Genomic DNA, 16,641 nt, shown 5'->3' on the forward strand with positions numbered 1-16,641 from the left:
GGACACAGTACACTAAGTGAAAATACTGCAGCTAGCACAATCACCTGCCTGCCTTCAGTATATTAGGAAGAGCATACAGGAACGGATCTAGCTAAACTCAATACAGTGTATAAATATATATACAACACCTGGGATGCATATATATCCTCTACACACTGTAACTGACTCGCCTGCCTGCTCTATCTAACTCAATTGAAACGACACTGTCTCTCTCTCTCTCTCTCTCTCTGTCTCTATCTTTAACCACCGCCGCAACACCCTACACAAGGCCGACTTCCAGGCGGCCTTATATAGTGTGGGGCGTGTACTAAATCCCCTGAGGCATTATTGGCCAAAGCCACCCTGGCTTTGGCCAATTATGGCTCTCCGTTTTTTGCGTGATGTGATTGGGCAAAGCATGCGGGTCATAGTGCATGCTTGGTCAATCATCAGCCAGCAATGCACTACGATGATGCAGTGAATTATGGGCCATGATGCGCCACTCGAATTTGGCGCAAACGGCCCATAACGTTTGCATGGCATAACGAGCGAACATACGATGTTCGAGTCGAACATGAGGCTTATCCCTAATGGTAGGCCTCAGGGCCCACTGCAGGAGGGCAGAATTGTGTGAGAGCCTTGGTTGAGGGTACGGCATTGTCTGGAGACTCATCTGGTAGAGAGGATGCAGGACTGGGGATCCTGGAAGCTTAGTGTCAAGAGCGTGTAACACTCCTGATCCTTGAGAGCTGCTGGTCTCATTTCAGCATCTTGGTTTTGGTTGTGATACATTCTCCCTGTCTGTTTGCCCACCTGCAAGGTGTTTGATGTGGCCAGTCTCTAGGTGGAGACTAGACCTAATTTAAAGCGGAGTTCCACCCAAAAGAGGAACTTCCGCTTTAAGCACTCCTCGCACCCTTACATGCCACATTTGGCATGTAATTTTTTTTGAGTGGGAGTGGGGGCTTTGGTAAGAGTGTCCCACTTCCTCCTTCCGCCCAGGGACCACTTCTGTGACTTCTCTTCTCACCTTAGGTGGCCCCTCTCTTTAGGCGATCTCCAGGGACATGTGACAGGTCCCAGGAGATCGCCTGTCCACTCATAGGGCGCAGTGCGACTCGCGCATGCGCAGTGAGTGCCCGGCTATGAAGCCGAAAGCTGTCACGGCTGGGTGCCCACACTAGGAATGGAGGCAGTTTCATGCTTGTGGTATTGAGCTTGTAACACAAGCTCCAAGCTCCCTGTTTTTTCTGCCGATTGTATTTCCCTGTTTATGACCTCAGTCCGCGGGTCCCGCAAGCTTGGCCGCGGAGCTCACGACAGGGTCAGGAGCATGCCGGCGGCGGTGTACACGTGACCACACAAGGGCAAATTAAAGGGGACGTACCTGTATGCCCATTTGCCTGTCCGTGCATTCTGTCGATGTACAGTAAAACCTTGGTTTGAGAGTAACTTGGTTTGAGAGAGTTTTGCAAGACAAGCAAAATGTTTAATAAATTTCTCCTTGATATACAAGCGATGTCTTGATACAGGGCCGGCCCTACCATGGGACTCGATGGTACCATTGTACCAGGCGGCACTTTCAGGGGGGGCAGCAAATTGCTGCCCGCCCGCCATCCCATTCCGCCAGCTCCGCTCTCCGCTCCACTGTGGGGCTAATTGCATGAATAGAGCCATAACAGGTCCTCTTTATACTCCTATATACATGTATAGAGCCATGATAGGTCCACTTTAGTTATCATAATATAAAATAATGCATGTGGGGGCATTTTGGTGGGCGTAATTTTTTTGGGGGGGCAGCATTTCATTCTTGGTACCAGGCAGCACAATGTCTTGGGCCGGCACTGTCTTGATATAAGAGTAGCGTCATGTCACAACTGAGTATAAAAAAGAAGAGAGGCGCTAAGTGTAGAAATATGGTTACATTTAATTAAGGTGCAACATTTAGCAACTTATTGCTACACTTAGAGGTGCCTCTCTTCTCTTTTATACCCTGTAAAAAAAAATGCTTTGCTTTACAAGTGCTTTGGATTACAAGCATGTTTCTGGAACAAATTATGCTCGCAAACCAAGGTTTTACTGTATAAGTGTGTACGCTGGTCCTTAAGCGGTAAATGATCATGGTATCACTGTGCTTGATTGGCCAGCAAACTCACCTGACCTAAACCCCAACCACTAAACTATCAACCTGGGCTTCCATAACACCTCAGCAGTGCCGCAGGATGATCGCCTCCATGCCACGACGCATTAATGCCGTAATATTCATGCAAAATGAGCCCCGACCGAAAATTGAGTTTATACTATACTATACATTGACAAACTTTTCAGTAAGCCAACATATCTGTATTACATTTTTTTTTTTTTTTTTTTTTTATGTAATATTCTTATTTTCTGAGATACTGAATTCTGAAATGCTGAAAGTGTACTGAATGTGAAATATAAGAATAAACCAACTTTATTATATCAGTTACACTTACTGAAATAGATGTTATATTTACAGACTGATGTTTCTATTATTACGTTCTTTGTTCTGTAGTGTAAGTCGGTCTCAGCCGATGTGTATAAAGTCCCGGTGATTGCTTCTACTTCTGGGCAGAGCTGCCGGTGACTGAGAGGATCTGCTGTGTGCCATGAAATGTTCTCCAGTCTTCTGTGTCTTTTTCCTGCCGATAATCATCATTCCCATCACATCCTATGGAGAAGTACTGACCCGGAGATCAGCGTCTGCTTGTAGACTGGATAGGACAAAGCCAAAGTTTGAGTATGAATATTACCAGAAGGGAGATGTCATGATTGGAGGATTATTCTCTGCTCACTTGCTCAGCGAATTCCATCCAAAAGTTAAAGAAGTCAAAATTGGTTCGGGTGGTTCTAAACACTTTTATTTGTGTAACGAGTAAGTTTCTTTTTCTCACCTCTCTCTCTCTCTGTATAATGCAACAAAGATAAATAGAATGTTTTGTCTTCATTATCACTGTATTGTTTTATGAAAATGTACAAATGTATCTGCTGATGTTTTATATATCGTCTCCTTATTAGAATCCAGTCTGTGTTTCTCCAATATACATTTAATACACGGGGCTTCCATAATATCGTGTCTTCAGAAGACATGTGAACACTGAAATATTTCGTTTCGGAATTTTGTTTTCGTCCTAAAAATACATTTATTTAGTTACTCCCGAAATTTGTTTTTATTCATTTCGTTAAAAAATGCATTTGTCCAAAAATCCGAATTAAGGTTGATTCTGTCATTGAAGGCTTATGGTGTCTGTCGAATGTTCTAAAAAGATTAGACGGAGCAGCTAAACTGTACGACGCCGCAATCGTACATTTCCGGTTGAATGTTCCGCCTACAAGCAATAGAAGAATTCTAATGTTGTATGTAGTAATAATTATATTTATAAATTATTATTACTAGTCAACCAACATTAGAATTTTTCTATAGCCTATGGGCCGGGCATTTGACCGGAAATGTACGATCGCGGCGTCATACAGTTTAGCCGCTTGTCGAATCTTCTTAGAACTTTCGACAGACACCATAAGCCTTCAATGACAGATTTGACGTTTGTATGTTTTTTGCCGCTTCGTCGAATCTTCGCCGTTCATGTCGAATGGTCTCCCCCCAACACTGTCTCTATAATGTTAAATCTTTTCTCTCAATGTAGAATAATCTCGGACTAATAGAGTTAAGGTTAGGCACATTCGACCGCAGGTTCAATAGACACAGATCACTATTGCCACCATCGTGTCGAATTTTTTATCTATATCGAACTGTTGTAGCAACAAAAATAAAAGTATTTTTTTATGTCGGATCTTTCGGATTTTGGATTCTGCGCGTTCGTTTTTGTTTGTTAAAACGATAACGAAAATACCCAAACTTCTAGTCTTCAGGCCATGCTGGGATTTCTGATAAATAGTCATGTCATTATAGACGACTCCTGCAGATGGTTACATCTCTTCCAGGAGAGAGGGAGGGGGAGGGGTGCTGACTTTCTACAACTTGTGTTGTGTGCATGATCTCCTACTATTCAGGGATGTTCACAACAAAGCATAGCAGTAAGTCAGCCTGGTGAAAACAATTACTGAATAGCAATTACTCAGGTATGCAACACTGCATCCAAATGAAAAATGTTATAATTATTATTATGTTTTGAGACAGATAGAGCTTTCTTTTGGTGGTATTTAATCACCACTTTTTTTTTTTGCTATAGGAATGGAAAAAAAAAATCTGAAATGTAAAAAAAAAAAAAAAAATGTTTCTTTGTTTTCGTTATAACATTTTGCAAATAAATAACAGTTCTTCATAAATGTAGGCCAAAATTAATTCTGCTAGCTTTTTTTTGGTAGAAAATAACCCAAATCAGTGTATATTATTTAGTATTTGTGGAAGTTATAGAGTCTGCAAAATATGGTATATTATAAATCTTTGAAAATTGATCAGTCCTGATAAATGGCAAGATAATACAACACCCCCCCCCCCCCCCAAGTGGCATCTTTTTGGAAAGTAGACTGTCTGAGGTAATTAGTAAGAGGCTTAGTGATTTTTTTGAAGTTGTAATTTTTCCCTAAGTTTTGGGGGGAAATAGGAAAGTTAACCACTTGCCTACCAGGCCATTTCTGACATGTAAAAATCATATTTTCTTTGCTAGAAAATTACACAGAACCCCTAAACAGTACATATGTTTTTTTTTTTAGCTGAGATCCTAGAGAACCTGGCGGTCATTGCAACTTTATTAACGGTATTTGTGCAGCCATTTTTCAAACGTGTTTTTTTTTGGGGGGGGGGGGAAATTATGCAATTTGCACTGTACATTTAATTAAATTTGTCTTTATTAATATTTTCAACAAGTGTACAAGAAATATATTCTTTACAACACTTCAGATGTCCCGACCGGAGCAAAATGAACCTGAGAGTAGAAAATAGGCAGACTAAACACAAACAGTCTGTCATTTCTAACTAAACAGAAATAAGTCCTGCCTTGCTCACAACCGATATAAGCTGCAGACGGGGGGGGGGGGGGGTAGTTAGGTGCACTGTACATTTAATTTTCTGGTATTTTTATAATTTTGTATCACTTACTGGACACTCACCAGTTTTTTGTAGTGGTATGTTCACTACTAAGTTTCTCAGCGCTGCGTTTTGTTTATTCATTGACTTATGTATGCGTTCGCTTCCGCGAGCGAGCACGCGGGGACAGGGGTGCTTTAAAAAAATATATATATATATTGTTAATTTTACTTTTATTTTTCTAGTTTGATGTTTTCTTTTAAAAAAAAAATTGATCACTTTTTTCCTATTATAAGGAATTTAAACATCCCTTGTAATAGGAATAGTGCGTGACAGGTTCTCTTTACAGTGAGATCTGGGGTCAGTAAGTCCCCAGATCTCACCTCTAGGCTGGGAAGCCTGAAGTAAAAAAAGAAATGTAGCATCCCAGCCGAAGCAGCGGCATTTTCTCAAATGCTGAGGCCAGGCGTGATGTCATAACATCACGCCAGGCCTCCGAGCGATCATAGTGACTCCGGGAACCATTTGGTCCACCAGAAATGTATATGGTCAACATCTCCAGTCGGTTGGTTCCTTCTCCGGTTCGCAAATGGCAGGGTCAAAGCCAAAAGAAGCACCAAAGGGAGGTGGGAGATGGGGGGTGTCCCCTGCCGCCACCTATAAGAACGATCAAGCGGCTGAACAGCCACTATGATTGTTCTTATGGTGTAGGGAATCGTAGACTGAAAAAGAATATATCTGAATGATGCCTGTAACCAGTGGCATCACTAGGGTTGGTGTCACCTGGTGCGGTAATACTTGGTGACACCCCCACCCCCTGGCACTAAGCAGGCTAGTGCGTCGGTGCGGCTCTCCCCCTTAACCTACCACAATGGATGGAGCTGGGATGGAATTGGGTGGATGGATGGAGCCGGGATTGGATTGGGGTGGTGGATAGAGCTGGAATGGGATCAGGGGAATGGATGGAGTAGGGATAGGATGAGGGGGGATGGATGGCGCAGGGATAGGATCAGGGGGGATGGATGGAGCAGATATAGGATCAGGGGGGATGGATGGAGCAGATATAGGATCAGGGGGGATGGATGGCGCAGGGATAGGATCAGGGGGGATGGATGGCGCAGGGATAGGATCAGGGGGGATGGATGGAGCAGGGATAGGATCAGGGGGGATGGATGGCGCAGGGATAGGATCAGGGGGGATGGATGGCGCAGGGATAGGATCAGGGGGGATGGATGGCGCAGGGATAGGATCAGGGGGGATGGATGGCGCAGGGATAGGATCAGGGGGGATGGATGGAGCAGGGATAGGATCAGGGGGGATGGATGGCGCAGGGATAGGATCAGGGGGGATGGATGGCGCAGGGATAGGATCAGGGGGGGTGGATGGCACAGGGATAGGATCAGGGAGGATGGATGGAGCGGGTATGGGATCAGGGGGATGAATGGAGTCGGGATGGGATTGGGGGGATGGATGGTGCCGGGATGGGATTAGAGGGATAGCTGGAGTGGGTATAGGATCGGGGGCTGTGTGGAGCTGGGAAGGGATTGGGGGGAATGGATTGAGGCGGGATGGGATCGGGGGGAATGGATAGAGCCGGGATGGAATCAGGGGGTTGTATAAAGCGAGGATAGGATCAGGGGGGATAGATGGAGTGGGGATGGGATCGGGGGGATGGATGAGCGGGTATAGGATCGGGGGTGGGTAGAGCTGGATGGGATTGGGGGGTGGATGAAGCCAGGATGGGACCTTTGATTTGGGGGGGTTAAAGGATATGTGCTAGGGCGTGCTTTGGGAGGGGAGAGGAATTGCACTGGGGGAGGGGTCAAACTTCATATCTGCACCCACTAGCACCTATTCTCTAACCCCCCTAAAATAACCCCCCCCCCAACCCTCCAACCACTATGTCCCCCTCCTCTGCAATACAGTACTCCTGTAGCATACCTCAGAGAAGGTGCTGACTGTAGCGTGGATGGTGTCACATGGTGCCTGTGTAAACTTCCGAGCTGAGGCGAAAGCAGCAGTGAGAAGAGCAGAGTTGTGGCCGCGCTGTGTTGCCGTGTGTGTGGGAACGGTCAGACCCCAGGCACCCAGTCAGTCTCTGCCTCACTCCCTCCTCCCCCACTCTCTCCACACATGGCAAGGAGCAGAGGAGATCCCGGAAGGGAAGGAGGGAGCCGCAGCACCCCTCTCAATGCGGCGCCAGTCTGAGCCAGGTGTCAACCAGGTGCGGGCCGCACCCCCATAGCAACGCCACTGCCTGTAACTGCAGGAATCATTCAGATATCACCGCTCAAAGCCATAGACATCATATGACGTTGGGCAGGTGGGAAGCGATCAATAAAATGTGTTTTTCCATAAAGTTAATTTTTTTTTCACACACAGCATAGGTACAGTATACCTAAAATTACACCCCACGGGGGTTCTACCCCCGTCCATGACAAGGGCGAATATCATCCTGCTGTTGAAGGCGGGCAAGGACCCCCTAGACCCTGGGTCATACAGACCTATATCTCTCCTGCAGAGTGACGTGAAAATACTTGCGAAAGTATTGGCCATGCGAGTGAATAAAATTATCTTGTCCATTGTACACTCAGACCAAGCGGGATTCATGCCGTGTAAATCTACAGCGACGAACCTCCGGCGGCTATATTTGAATATGCAGACCCCATCGGACTCCGCCGGCAGTAGGGCTCTGTTGTCGCTTGATGCCAACAAGGCCTTCGACAGTGTCGGCTGGCGGTACCTATGGGCGGTACTGACCAAATTAGGTTTCGGCCCTAGGTTCCTGGGGTGGGTCCGGCTCTTGTATGATACACCAAAGGCGGCCATACGTATGGCGGATAGGATGTCTCAAACTTTTGCTCTGGGTAGGGGGACCAGGAAGGGATGCCCCCTGTCCCCCCTGCTCTTTGCTCTGGCTATAGAGCCCCTCGCGGTGCTGGTAAGGAGCTGTGAGGCGGTTCGGGGGTTTAGATATGGCGAAGTCCACGAGAAAATCATGCTGTATGCGGATGATATGCTCCTCTTTTTGGAGGATGCAGAGGGATCCCTAGGGCAGGTCATGGCCATCATCACAGAGTTTGGCCGCTTTTCGGGGCTCACGATTAACTGGTCTAAGTCCGCCCTGATGTTTCTAGATGGGGAACCCGAGGGTGGGAGTGGTCCTGTGTGCCCCGTACCTGTAGTGACATCGTTTAAATACCTGGGGGTTTGGATATCTCCCACAATAACTGACTACTGTAAACTGAATGTTCACGCCCTCCTATCCAAATTCAGAGACAAAATACTAATCTGGAATAAACTGAGAATGTCACTAGCGGGTAGAACCAACCTCATCAAGATGATACTAATGCCCCAATTGCTATATTTCCTGCATAATGCGCCCATGGTGATTACCCTTAAAATATTCCGAGTGGTCAATTCTCTTTTCAGACAGTTGTTGTGGCATGGCAGAACCCCCAGGATTAAACTAGAACAGTTGCAACGCCCAAAGGAGGGGGAGGGCTGGCTCTACCCAATCCCTGGATATACTACCTGGCTGCCCAGCTCCAACATTTGATAGGGGCCATGGGGTCGCAACCTGGGACTTCGGCGGCCAGGCTGATGTTGAAGGGAGCGGGGGTAGCCACGATACCTGAGGGGCTGGAGGCTCGTAAGTTCCACAAACCCAATAAACGCATGCCCACTTATGCTCTTGTTCAAAAGGTGTGGAATAAGGCCAGACAGCTACAGGATGTTGGGGGCTTCACTGAATTCAGCCCAATTTGGGGGAACGATTCCTATGAGGAGTTGGCCAAAATTGAACAGGGTCACAGGTGGAGTGCTTTTGGGATCACGCATCTTAAACATCTCTTTGGGGGGGGACCCTGTTACCTTTCAGTGAATTACAAATAAGATTTAACCTACCCCGAACCATGCAGTTTTATTACATGCAGTTGCAACATGCAGTAAGGGCTCAGGGGACAGCAGTTGACTGGGTTCAGTCCCCCACACCGATTTTCCGGGCACTGTGTCAGGCGCAGGACACCAAGGGCATGATCTCACACTGCTACAACATGCTCCTATCTTCATTCCTGGAAGGACATCCCATGAGGGTGGCTGAACAGTGGGAGGCAGATTTGGGGCCTATTGAGGGGGAAATGTGGGAGGAGGCTCTACAGGCGGTGAATACCTGCTCACTAAACGTATCACAAAAGGTATCCCAGCTATACATTTTACTTCGGGTGCACTACACTCCAGAGAGACTCTTCAAGATGGGCCGGGCTCCGGACCCACTTTGCGGGCGGTGCAGGGCGGTACAGGGGGATTTGGTCCACCTGCTCTGGCACTGTCCCAAGCTGCATAGATACTGGGCGGGGGTTCTGGCGACCCTAAACTCTGTGTTTCAGACCAATGTACCATTGGACCCCCTATGCTGCCTGCTGGGCATTCTGGAGGGAGTGATAGAGGAAGAAGCCACTAGGGCAGCGTTCGCCAAGGCACTGTTCCAGGCGAGGAAACTCATTCTCATACACTGGAAATCAAGGGGGCCCCCTTCGGTTCAGACCTGGATACAACATGTGGGTAGAACAATGTTTATGGAGAAGTACATTTACCAGCACAGGGGGAATGCAGGGAAATTCCTGAAACTCTGGGAGCCATGGCTCGCAACACCCGGTTTAAGCCCCTTGGAGCTAGTTCAAGAAAGGTTACTTGGGGGGATGGTGAGGTAGGGAAAAAGAAAAGAAAAAAGTACCAGCAAGGCTAGTGGCCTAGTAGTTTTGGAGACCGTGAGAGGGGAGAAGAAATGGATGGGGGGGGGAGATGGGTGCTCAGGGCTGGGGGTCAGGTTTCATGTGTGAGTACAATATCGGAATAATAAGGTGGGAAGAAGTGCATCTGTTCAAATGGCTTGAACTGTAAATCTGTTGTTATGCATCTTTATCTACAAAGTGTAAAATGTCATTCTTTACATGTCAATGTGTTGTGTGAGCAATAAAAACCTTTTTGATTAAAAAAAAAAATTACACCCCAAAACACATTCTGCTACTCCTCCTGGGTATGCCGATACCACGTGAGACTTTTTTTTACAGCTTAGCCACATAGACAGGCCCAAAATTCAATAAGCACCTTCAGGCATTCTAGGGACATAAATTACACATCTAATTTCTTGACTACCTAACACATGTTTGGAGGCCTGGAGCACCGGGACAGTTGAAAGACCCACAAAATGACCACATTTTAAAGGCAAACATCTTAAAGCGGAGGTCCGGCTTAAATAAAATAAGTCAGCAGCTACTAGCACTGTAGCTGCTGACTTTTAATAAGGACACTTACCTGTCCTGGAGTCCAGCGACGTCGGCAGCAGAAGATGAGCAATCGCTTGTCTCTCTGCTGCCCCCACCGCCATCCTCGGTGAGGGAATCAGGAAGTGAAGCGTTGCGGCTTCACTGCCCCATTTCCCTACTGCGCATGTGCGAGCCGCGTGGCGCTACGTGAATGGACGATGTCTCCTGGGATACACACAAGATCCCAGAAGACACCGCTCCCCCATTCCCCAGGAAGCAGCGCGAGGAGGAGAAGAAAGAAGACGGACCGCGGATCAGGAAGTGGCAGATTAGGACGATCTGCCTAGCAACACGCACTTTAGATATGTATAAAAACTAGGGTTGTCCCGATACCACTTTTTTAAGACCGAGTACAAGTACCAAAACTTTTTTCCAAGTACTCGCCGATACCGAATACCGATACTTTTTTTTCAATGTCATGTGGAAGTTTGACAGATGGGGACTGACAGGTGGCTGGCACTGAAATGCTGTGAAAAACACTGAAGCTATAAAAAAAATATGCTGCAACGCCCATCTTGGTACACCCTGCACTCAGCTGCAGTAAGCAGCAGCAGACATCTTGTTACACCCAGCCCATATAGCTCAGGCTGGGTGTAACAAGATGTCTGCTGCTGCTTACTGCAGCTGAGTGCAGGGTGTACCAAGATGAGCGTAGGGACGTTCGGCCGCTGACAGCGACTGAATGTGTCACCGATCCTGATGCAGCTGCGCCCTACACCCCTGCCAGCTTACCAAGTTTAACTGCAGGTGAGGACTCTCTCTCCTCCAGCCGACTCCATCCACCAACTGTGCCCGCCCTCTCTAGCCAGACTTGGCCCGCATTTCCTTTCACAGACTCTACCTGCCAGGGGCGTACCTAGAGCATTTGGCACCCGGGGCGGATCCTATATCTGGCACACACACCCCCCCCCCCCACGATAAAATGTAAAAACACCCCACTGTGCCCCCTGCGTACCTCTGTATCCTTCAATATATCTTTGTCACTACTGTCACCTCTGCACCTCTAAGACCCCTTTACACAGCACCCTGCATCACTGCACCCCATTACATTACATAGCACCCTACATCACTGGACCCCTTTACATTACACAGCACCCTGCATCACTGCACCCCTTTACATTACACAGACACCCCCCTAAGGCCCCATACACACGAGAGGATTTATCCGCGGATACGGTCCACTGGACCGTTTCCACGGATAAATCCTCTCGAGGATTTGCAAGGATTTTGATCCGATGGAGTGTACTAACCATCGGATCGAAATCCGCGCCGAAATCCCATCGCGATGACGTGTCGCGCCGTCGCCGCGATGATGACGCGGCGACGTGCGCGACGCTGTCATATAAGGAATTCCACGCATGCGTCGAATCATTACGTCACATGCGGGGGATTGATTCAGACGGATTGATCCGGTGAGTCTGTACAGACCAGCGGATCAATCCGTTGGGATGGATTCAAGCGGATAGATTTGAAAGCATGTCTTCAAATTTTTATCCGCTGGAAATCCATCCCAGGGGATAAAAATCTGTGGAATTAGATCCGCTGGATTGTACAAACCAGGGGATCTATCCGCTGGAGCCGGTCCGCGGATCAATTCCAGCGGATGGATCCTCTCGTGTGTACGGGGCCTAACAGTTCTTCACCCCCTGCATGTTACGCAGACCCCTCCCTCTACAGTGCAGACCCTCCCCCCTACAATACAAGCACCGCCCCTACAATACAGGCACCCCCCCCTACAATACAGGCCCCCCCCACAATACAGGCACCCCCCCACACAATACATGCACCCCCCCCACAATACAGGCACCCCCCTTACACTACAGGCACCCCCCCTTACAATACAGGCACCCCCCCTTACAATACAGGCACCCCCCCCCTTACAATAGGCACCCCCCCTACAATACAGGCACCCTCCCCCCTTACAATACAGACACCCTCCCCACCCCTTACAATACAGACACCCCCTATCGGATCCGTAATGCTGTGCACCTCGGCTCAGATCATCAGTGTGCCATGCACGAAGGAGGGGGAGGCGGCTTAGGTGTCGGCTGTGACTGCCTCACAGTCACACAGCTAAGCAGACCAATCAGAGCCGTGGCTGGGTCCTGGGTGTGCTGATGCACACGTGTCACTGTCACGGCGGAGGCGGCTGCTGCTGACATGCCGCCCGCAGTCTCCGCACTAAGTCCTCTTCAGTCGTGGAAAGGGGGGCCGGCCCCTCTCCAGCCAAACTCCGCCCGCCCTCCCAAGCCACTGACTCCTCCGGCCACTCTACAATTAAAAAAAAAAAGTATCGGTGAAGCATCGGGAGCATTTGCGCGAGTACAAGTACTCGCACAAATGCTCTGTATCGGTCACGATACTGAAACTAGTATCGGTATCGGGACAACCCTAATAAAAACATTTATTTTTTATTTTTTTGAAGCATTTTTAATTATTTATTTTTTCGGGAAGAGCTCCGCTTTAAGGTATCTTTTAAAAGGCACGGTGAGTCTTCTAAAGACTTTGCAGTTTTTGCAATACAATTTTGGAAAATGATGAATGAAAATGTTTTTTTTCTTTTTGTTACAAAACCCTGTCAAAACATTATCAATTAATAAGATGTTTCTAACACACAGCATAGACATACTTAAAGCGGAGCTCCACCCTAAAGTGTAACTCCCGCTAATCAGAACCCTCCCCCCCTCCGGTGTCACATTTGACACCTTTCAGGGGGGAGGGGGGTGCAGATACCTGTCTAAAGAAAGGTATTTGCACCCACTTCCCACCACACAGTCTCGGGTAAACTGCGGGCAGAACATCAGTTCCCACCCCCCCCCCCCGTTGTGTTCTGGGAACACTCGGCTCCCAGAACACAGCGGGAGCCAGTTAGACGGCGCAGTGCGACTCGCGCATAAGCCGTAGGGAACCGCGCAGTGAAGCCGGAGCGCTTCACTTCCTGGTTCCCTCACCGAGGATGGCGGGGGGGCAGCAGAGCGATGAGCGATCGCTCGTCCTCTGCTGCGGACGGCGCTGGACTACAGGACAGGTAAGTGTGCTGATATTAGAAGTCAGCAGCTGCAGTATTTGTAGCTGCTTGCTCTTAATATTTTTTTTTCAGCGGATAAAATTAGCGGCTTTAAAATTACACCTCAAAATACATTCTGCTACTCCTCCTAAGTATGGAGATACCACATGTGCGATGCCCCATACACACGATCGTTTTTTCCTTTGGAAAAAGTCCGATGAGAGCTTTTGGTCGGGAATCCCAACCGTGTGTATGCTCCATCAGACTTTTTCCAACAAAAAAACTAGAGAGCAGGTTCTCTATTTTCCTAGCGGAAAAACTGTTCGTCTGTATGGAATTTCCGACGGGGAAAAAAAACATGCATGCTCGAAAACAATTTGACATTCACCTCCCATCCCTTTGCCATAACATCCAAGCGGCGTTTAGCCGCATCGGTTATTATCCTGAAAGAGCCGACCACCTGTTCTAAAAAAACAGTACCGGGAGGATGCCTAAAGCTGCAAGCATCATACCAGCATAACCCCTAAAAGCCTAGGCCGCATATGTGCGTACGGTCAAAATTACACCTCAAAATACACGAAAATACACAAAACCGATCGTGTGTACAGGGCATTAGACTTTTTTACAGCTTAGCCACATAGACAGGCCCAAAATCCAATGAGCACCTTTAGGCATTCTAGAGACATAAATTACACATCTAGGGCCAGATCCACAAAAACCTGACGTAACTTAAAAAATCCAATTTAAGTTACACTGCCTTAAAGTTTCTACCTAAGTGCCTGATCCACAAAGCACTTATCTAGAAATTTCAGGCTGTGTAACTAAAATTCCGCCGGCGCAAGGCGTTCCTATTCAAATGGGGCGAGTCCCATTTAAATGAGGCGCGCTCCCGCGCCGGCCGTACTGCGCATGCGCGCCGGCCGTACTGCGCATGCGCGAAGTTACGTTACGCCGAGTTTTGAGGATCGCGACGGCTTAAAGTTGCGTCGGGGATAAAAAAAATGACAGCGGCATGCATTCCTGAGGGAGAACTCCATGCCCATTTTCAAAGAAAAAAACGGCATGGGTTCCCCCCCCAGGAGCATACCAGGCCCTTAGGTCTGGCATGGGTTGTAAGGAGACCCCCCCACGCCGAAAAATTGACGTAGGGGGTCCCCCTACAATCCATACCAGACCCGTATCCAAAGCACGCTACCCGGCCGGCCAGGAAGGGAGTGGGGACGAGCGAGCGCCCCCCCCCCCTCCTGAGCCGTGCCAGGCCGCGTGCCCTCAACATGGGGGGGTTGGGTGCTCTGGGGCAGGGGGGCGCACTGCGGGCCCCCCCACCCCAGAGCACCCTGTCCCCATGTTGATGAGGACAGGACCTCTTCCCGACAACCCTTGCCATTGGTTGTCGGGGTCTGCGGGCGGAGGCTTATCGGAATCTGGGAGTCCCCTTTAATAAGGGGGCCCCCAGATACCGGCCCCCCACCCTAAGTGAATGGATATGGGGTACATCGTACCCCTATCCATTCACCTGGAGGCAAAAAGTAAAATTTAGTAAACACACAACACAAGGCTTTTTAAAATATTTTATTATTCTGCTCCGGACGCCCCCCCTGTCTTCGTTATTAGCTCAATTACCAGGGGGGGCTTCTTCTTCCGCTCTCCGGGGGTCTTCTCCGCTCTCCGGGGGGCGGTTTCTTCTCCGCTCTCCGGGGGGGGGCTTCTCCGGACTCCGGGGGGCTTCTTCCATCTTCTCCCCTCTTCCGCTCTTGACTCGGCGAACCCCGGTTCTTCTGCAGCTCTCCGGTGCCTTCTTCTTCAGCGCTGGCTGCCTGCTATGTTTGTGTGTTAGCTCGATTTCAAACAGGCAGCCGGTGCGGTCTTCTGTGGCGTCAGGGTCTTCTCTTCCTTTCTTCCGATGTTGCCTCGTCGCCTCTTGTCGCTGCAATGATGGAAGCGCGCCTTGCATCCCATTTATATAGGCATCACCGTCCCATCATGCTCCGGTAGGTACCCACGTGGTGGGTGCACGTGGGTAGGCACCCACCACGTGGGTACCTGCCGGAGCATGATGGGACGGTGATGCCTATATAAATGGGATGCAAGGCGCGCTTCCATCATTACAGCGACAACAGGCGACGAGGCAACATCGGAAGAAAGGAAGAGAAGACCCTGACGCCACAGAAGACCACGCCGGCTGCCTGTTTGAAATCGAGCTAACACACAAACATAGCAGGCAGCCAGCGCTGAAGAAGAAGGCACCGGAGAGCTGCAGAAGAACCGGGGTTCGCCGAGTCAAAAGCGGAAGAGGGGAGAAGATGGAAGAAGCCCCCCGGAGTCCGGAGAAGCCCCCCCCGGAGAGCGGAGAAGAAACCCCCCCGGAGAGCGGAGAAGACCCCCGGAGAGTGGAAGACCCCCGGAGAGCGGAAGAAGAAGCCCCCCCTGGTAATTGAGCTAATAACGAAGACAGGGGGGGCGTCCGGAGCAGAATAATAAAATATTTTAAAAAGCCTTGTGTTGTGTGTTTAGTAAATTTTACTTTTTGCCTCCAGGTGAATGGATAGGGGTACGATGTACCCCATATCCATTCACTTAGGGTGGGGGGCCGGTATCTGGGGGCCCCCTTATTAAAGGGGACTCCCAGATTCCGATAAGCCTCCGCCCGCAGACCCCGACAACCAATGGCAAGGGTTGTCGGGAAGAGGTCCTGTCCTCATCAACATGGGGACAGGGTGCTCTGGGGTGGGGGGGCCCGCAGTGCGCCCCCCTGCCCCAGAGCACCCAACCCCCCCATGTTGAGGGCATGCGGCCTGGCACGGCTCAGGAGGGGGGGGGGCGCTCGCTCGTCCCCACTCCCTTCCTGGCCGGCCGGGTAGCGTGCTTTGGATACGGGTCTGGTATGGATTGTAGGGGGACCCCCTACGTCAATTTTTCGGCGTAGGGGGGGTCCCCTTACAACCCATACCAGACCTAAGGGCCTGGTATGCTCCTGGGGGGGAACCCATGCCGGTTTTGTTTTTTACAAATTGCCGTGGAGTTCTCCCTCGGGAAAGCATACCAAATGCCGTCGCTGGAATGGGCCTTTACAAGGTGTGACTAACTTTACACTTTGTAGAACAAGCCCTAATTTTACACTTGCAAAATAACACTTACGGCGCAAAAAGGAAGCTAGAAAGCTTTGTGGATCGCCTTAAGTGCTAATTTGCATACTAGCAACGGCATTTCGACTCGAAATGCCCCCAGCGGCGGATGCGGTACTGCATCCTAAAATTAGGCAGTGTAATTCAATTACACATGCCGGATCTTCTGTGTAACTTTGGAAAAAGCCTTTTGAG

At 49.1% G+C, this 16,641-nt stretch overlaps 1 protein-coding gene across 1 annotated transcript in view; it reads left to right on the forward strand.

The window, feature by feature from the left end:
• Positions 1-2,500: 2,500 nt before the first annotated feature.
• Positions 2,501-16,641, forward strand: part of LOC120945122 (taste receptor type 1 member 3-like) — a 53,299-nt gene continuing 39,158 nt past the window's right edge. The window contains exon 1 of the mRNA XM_040359004.1: positions 2,501-2,875. Within this exon, the coding sequence (XP_040214938.1) occupies positions 2,610-2,875 (266 nt within the window). The 5' untranslated portion in view covers positions 2,501-2,609. The remainder of the gene's footprint in view (positions 2,876-16,641) is intronic.

This window comes from Rana temporaria, chromosome 1 (genome assembly GCF_905171775.1).
Source record: "Rana temporaria chromosome 1, aRanTem1.1, whole genome shotgun sequence".
Lineage (NCBI taxonomy): Eukaryota > Metazoa > Chordata > Amphibia > Anura > Ranidae > Rana > Rana temporaria.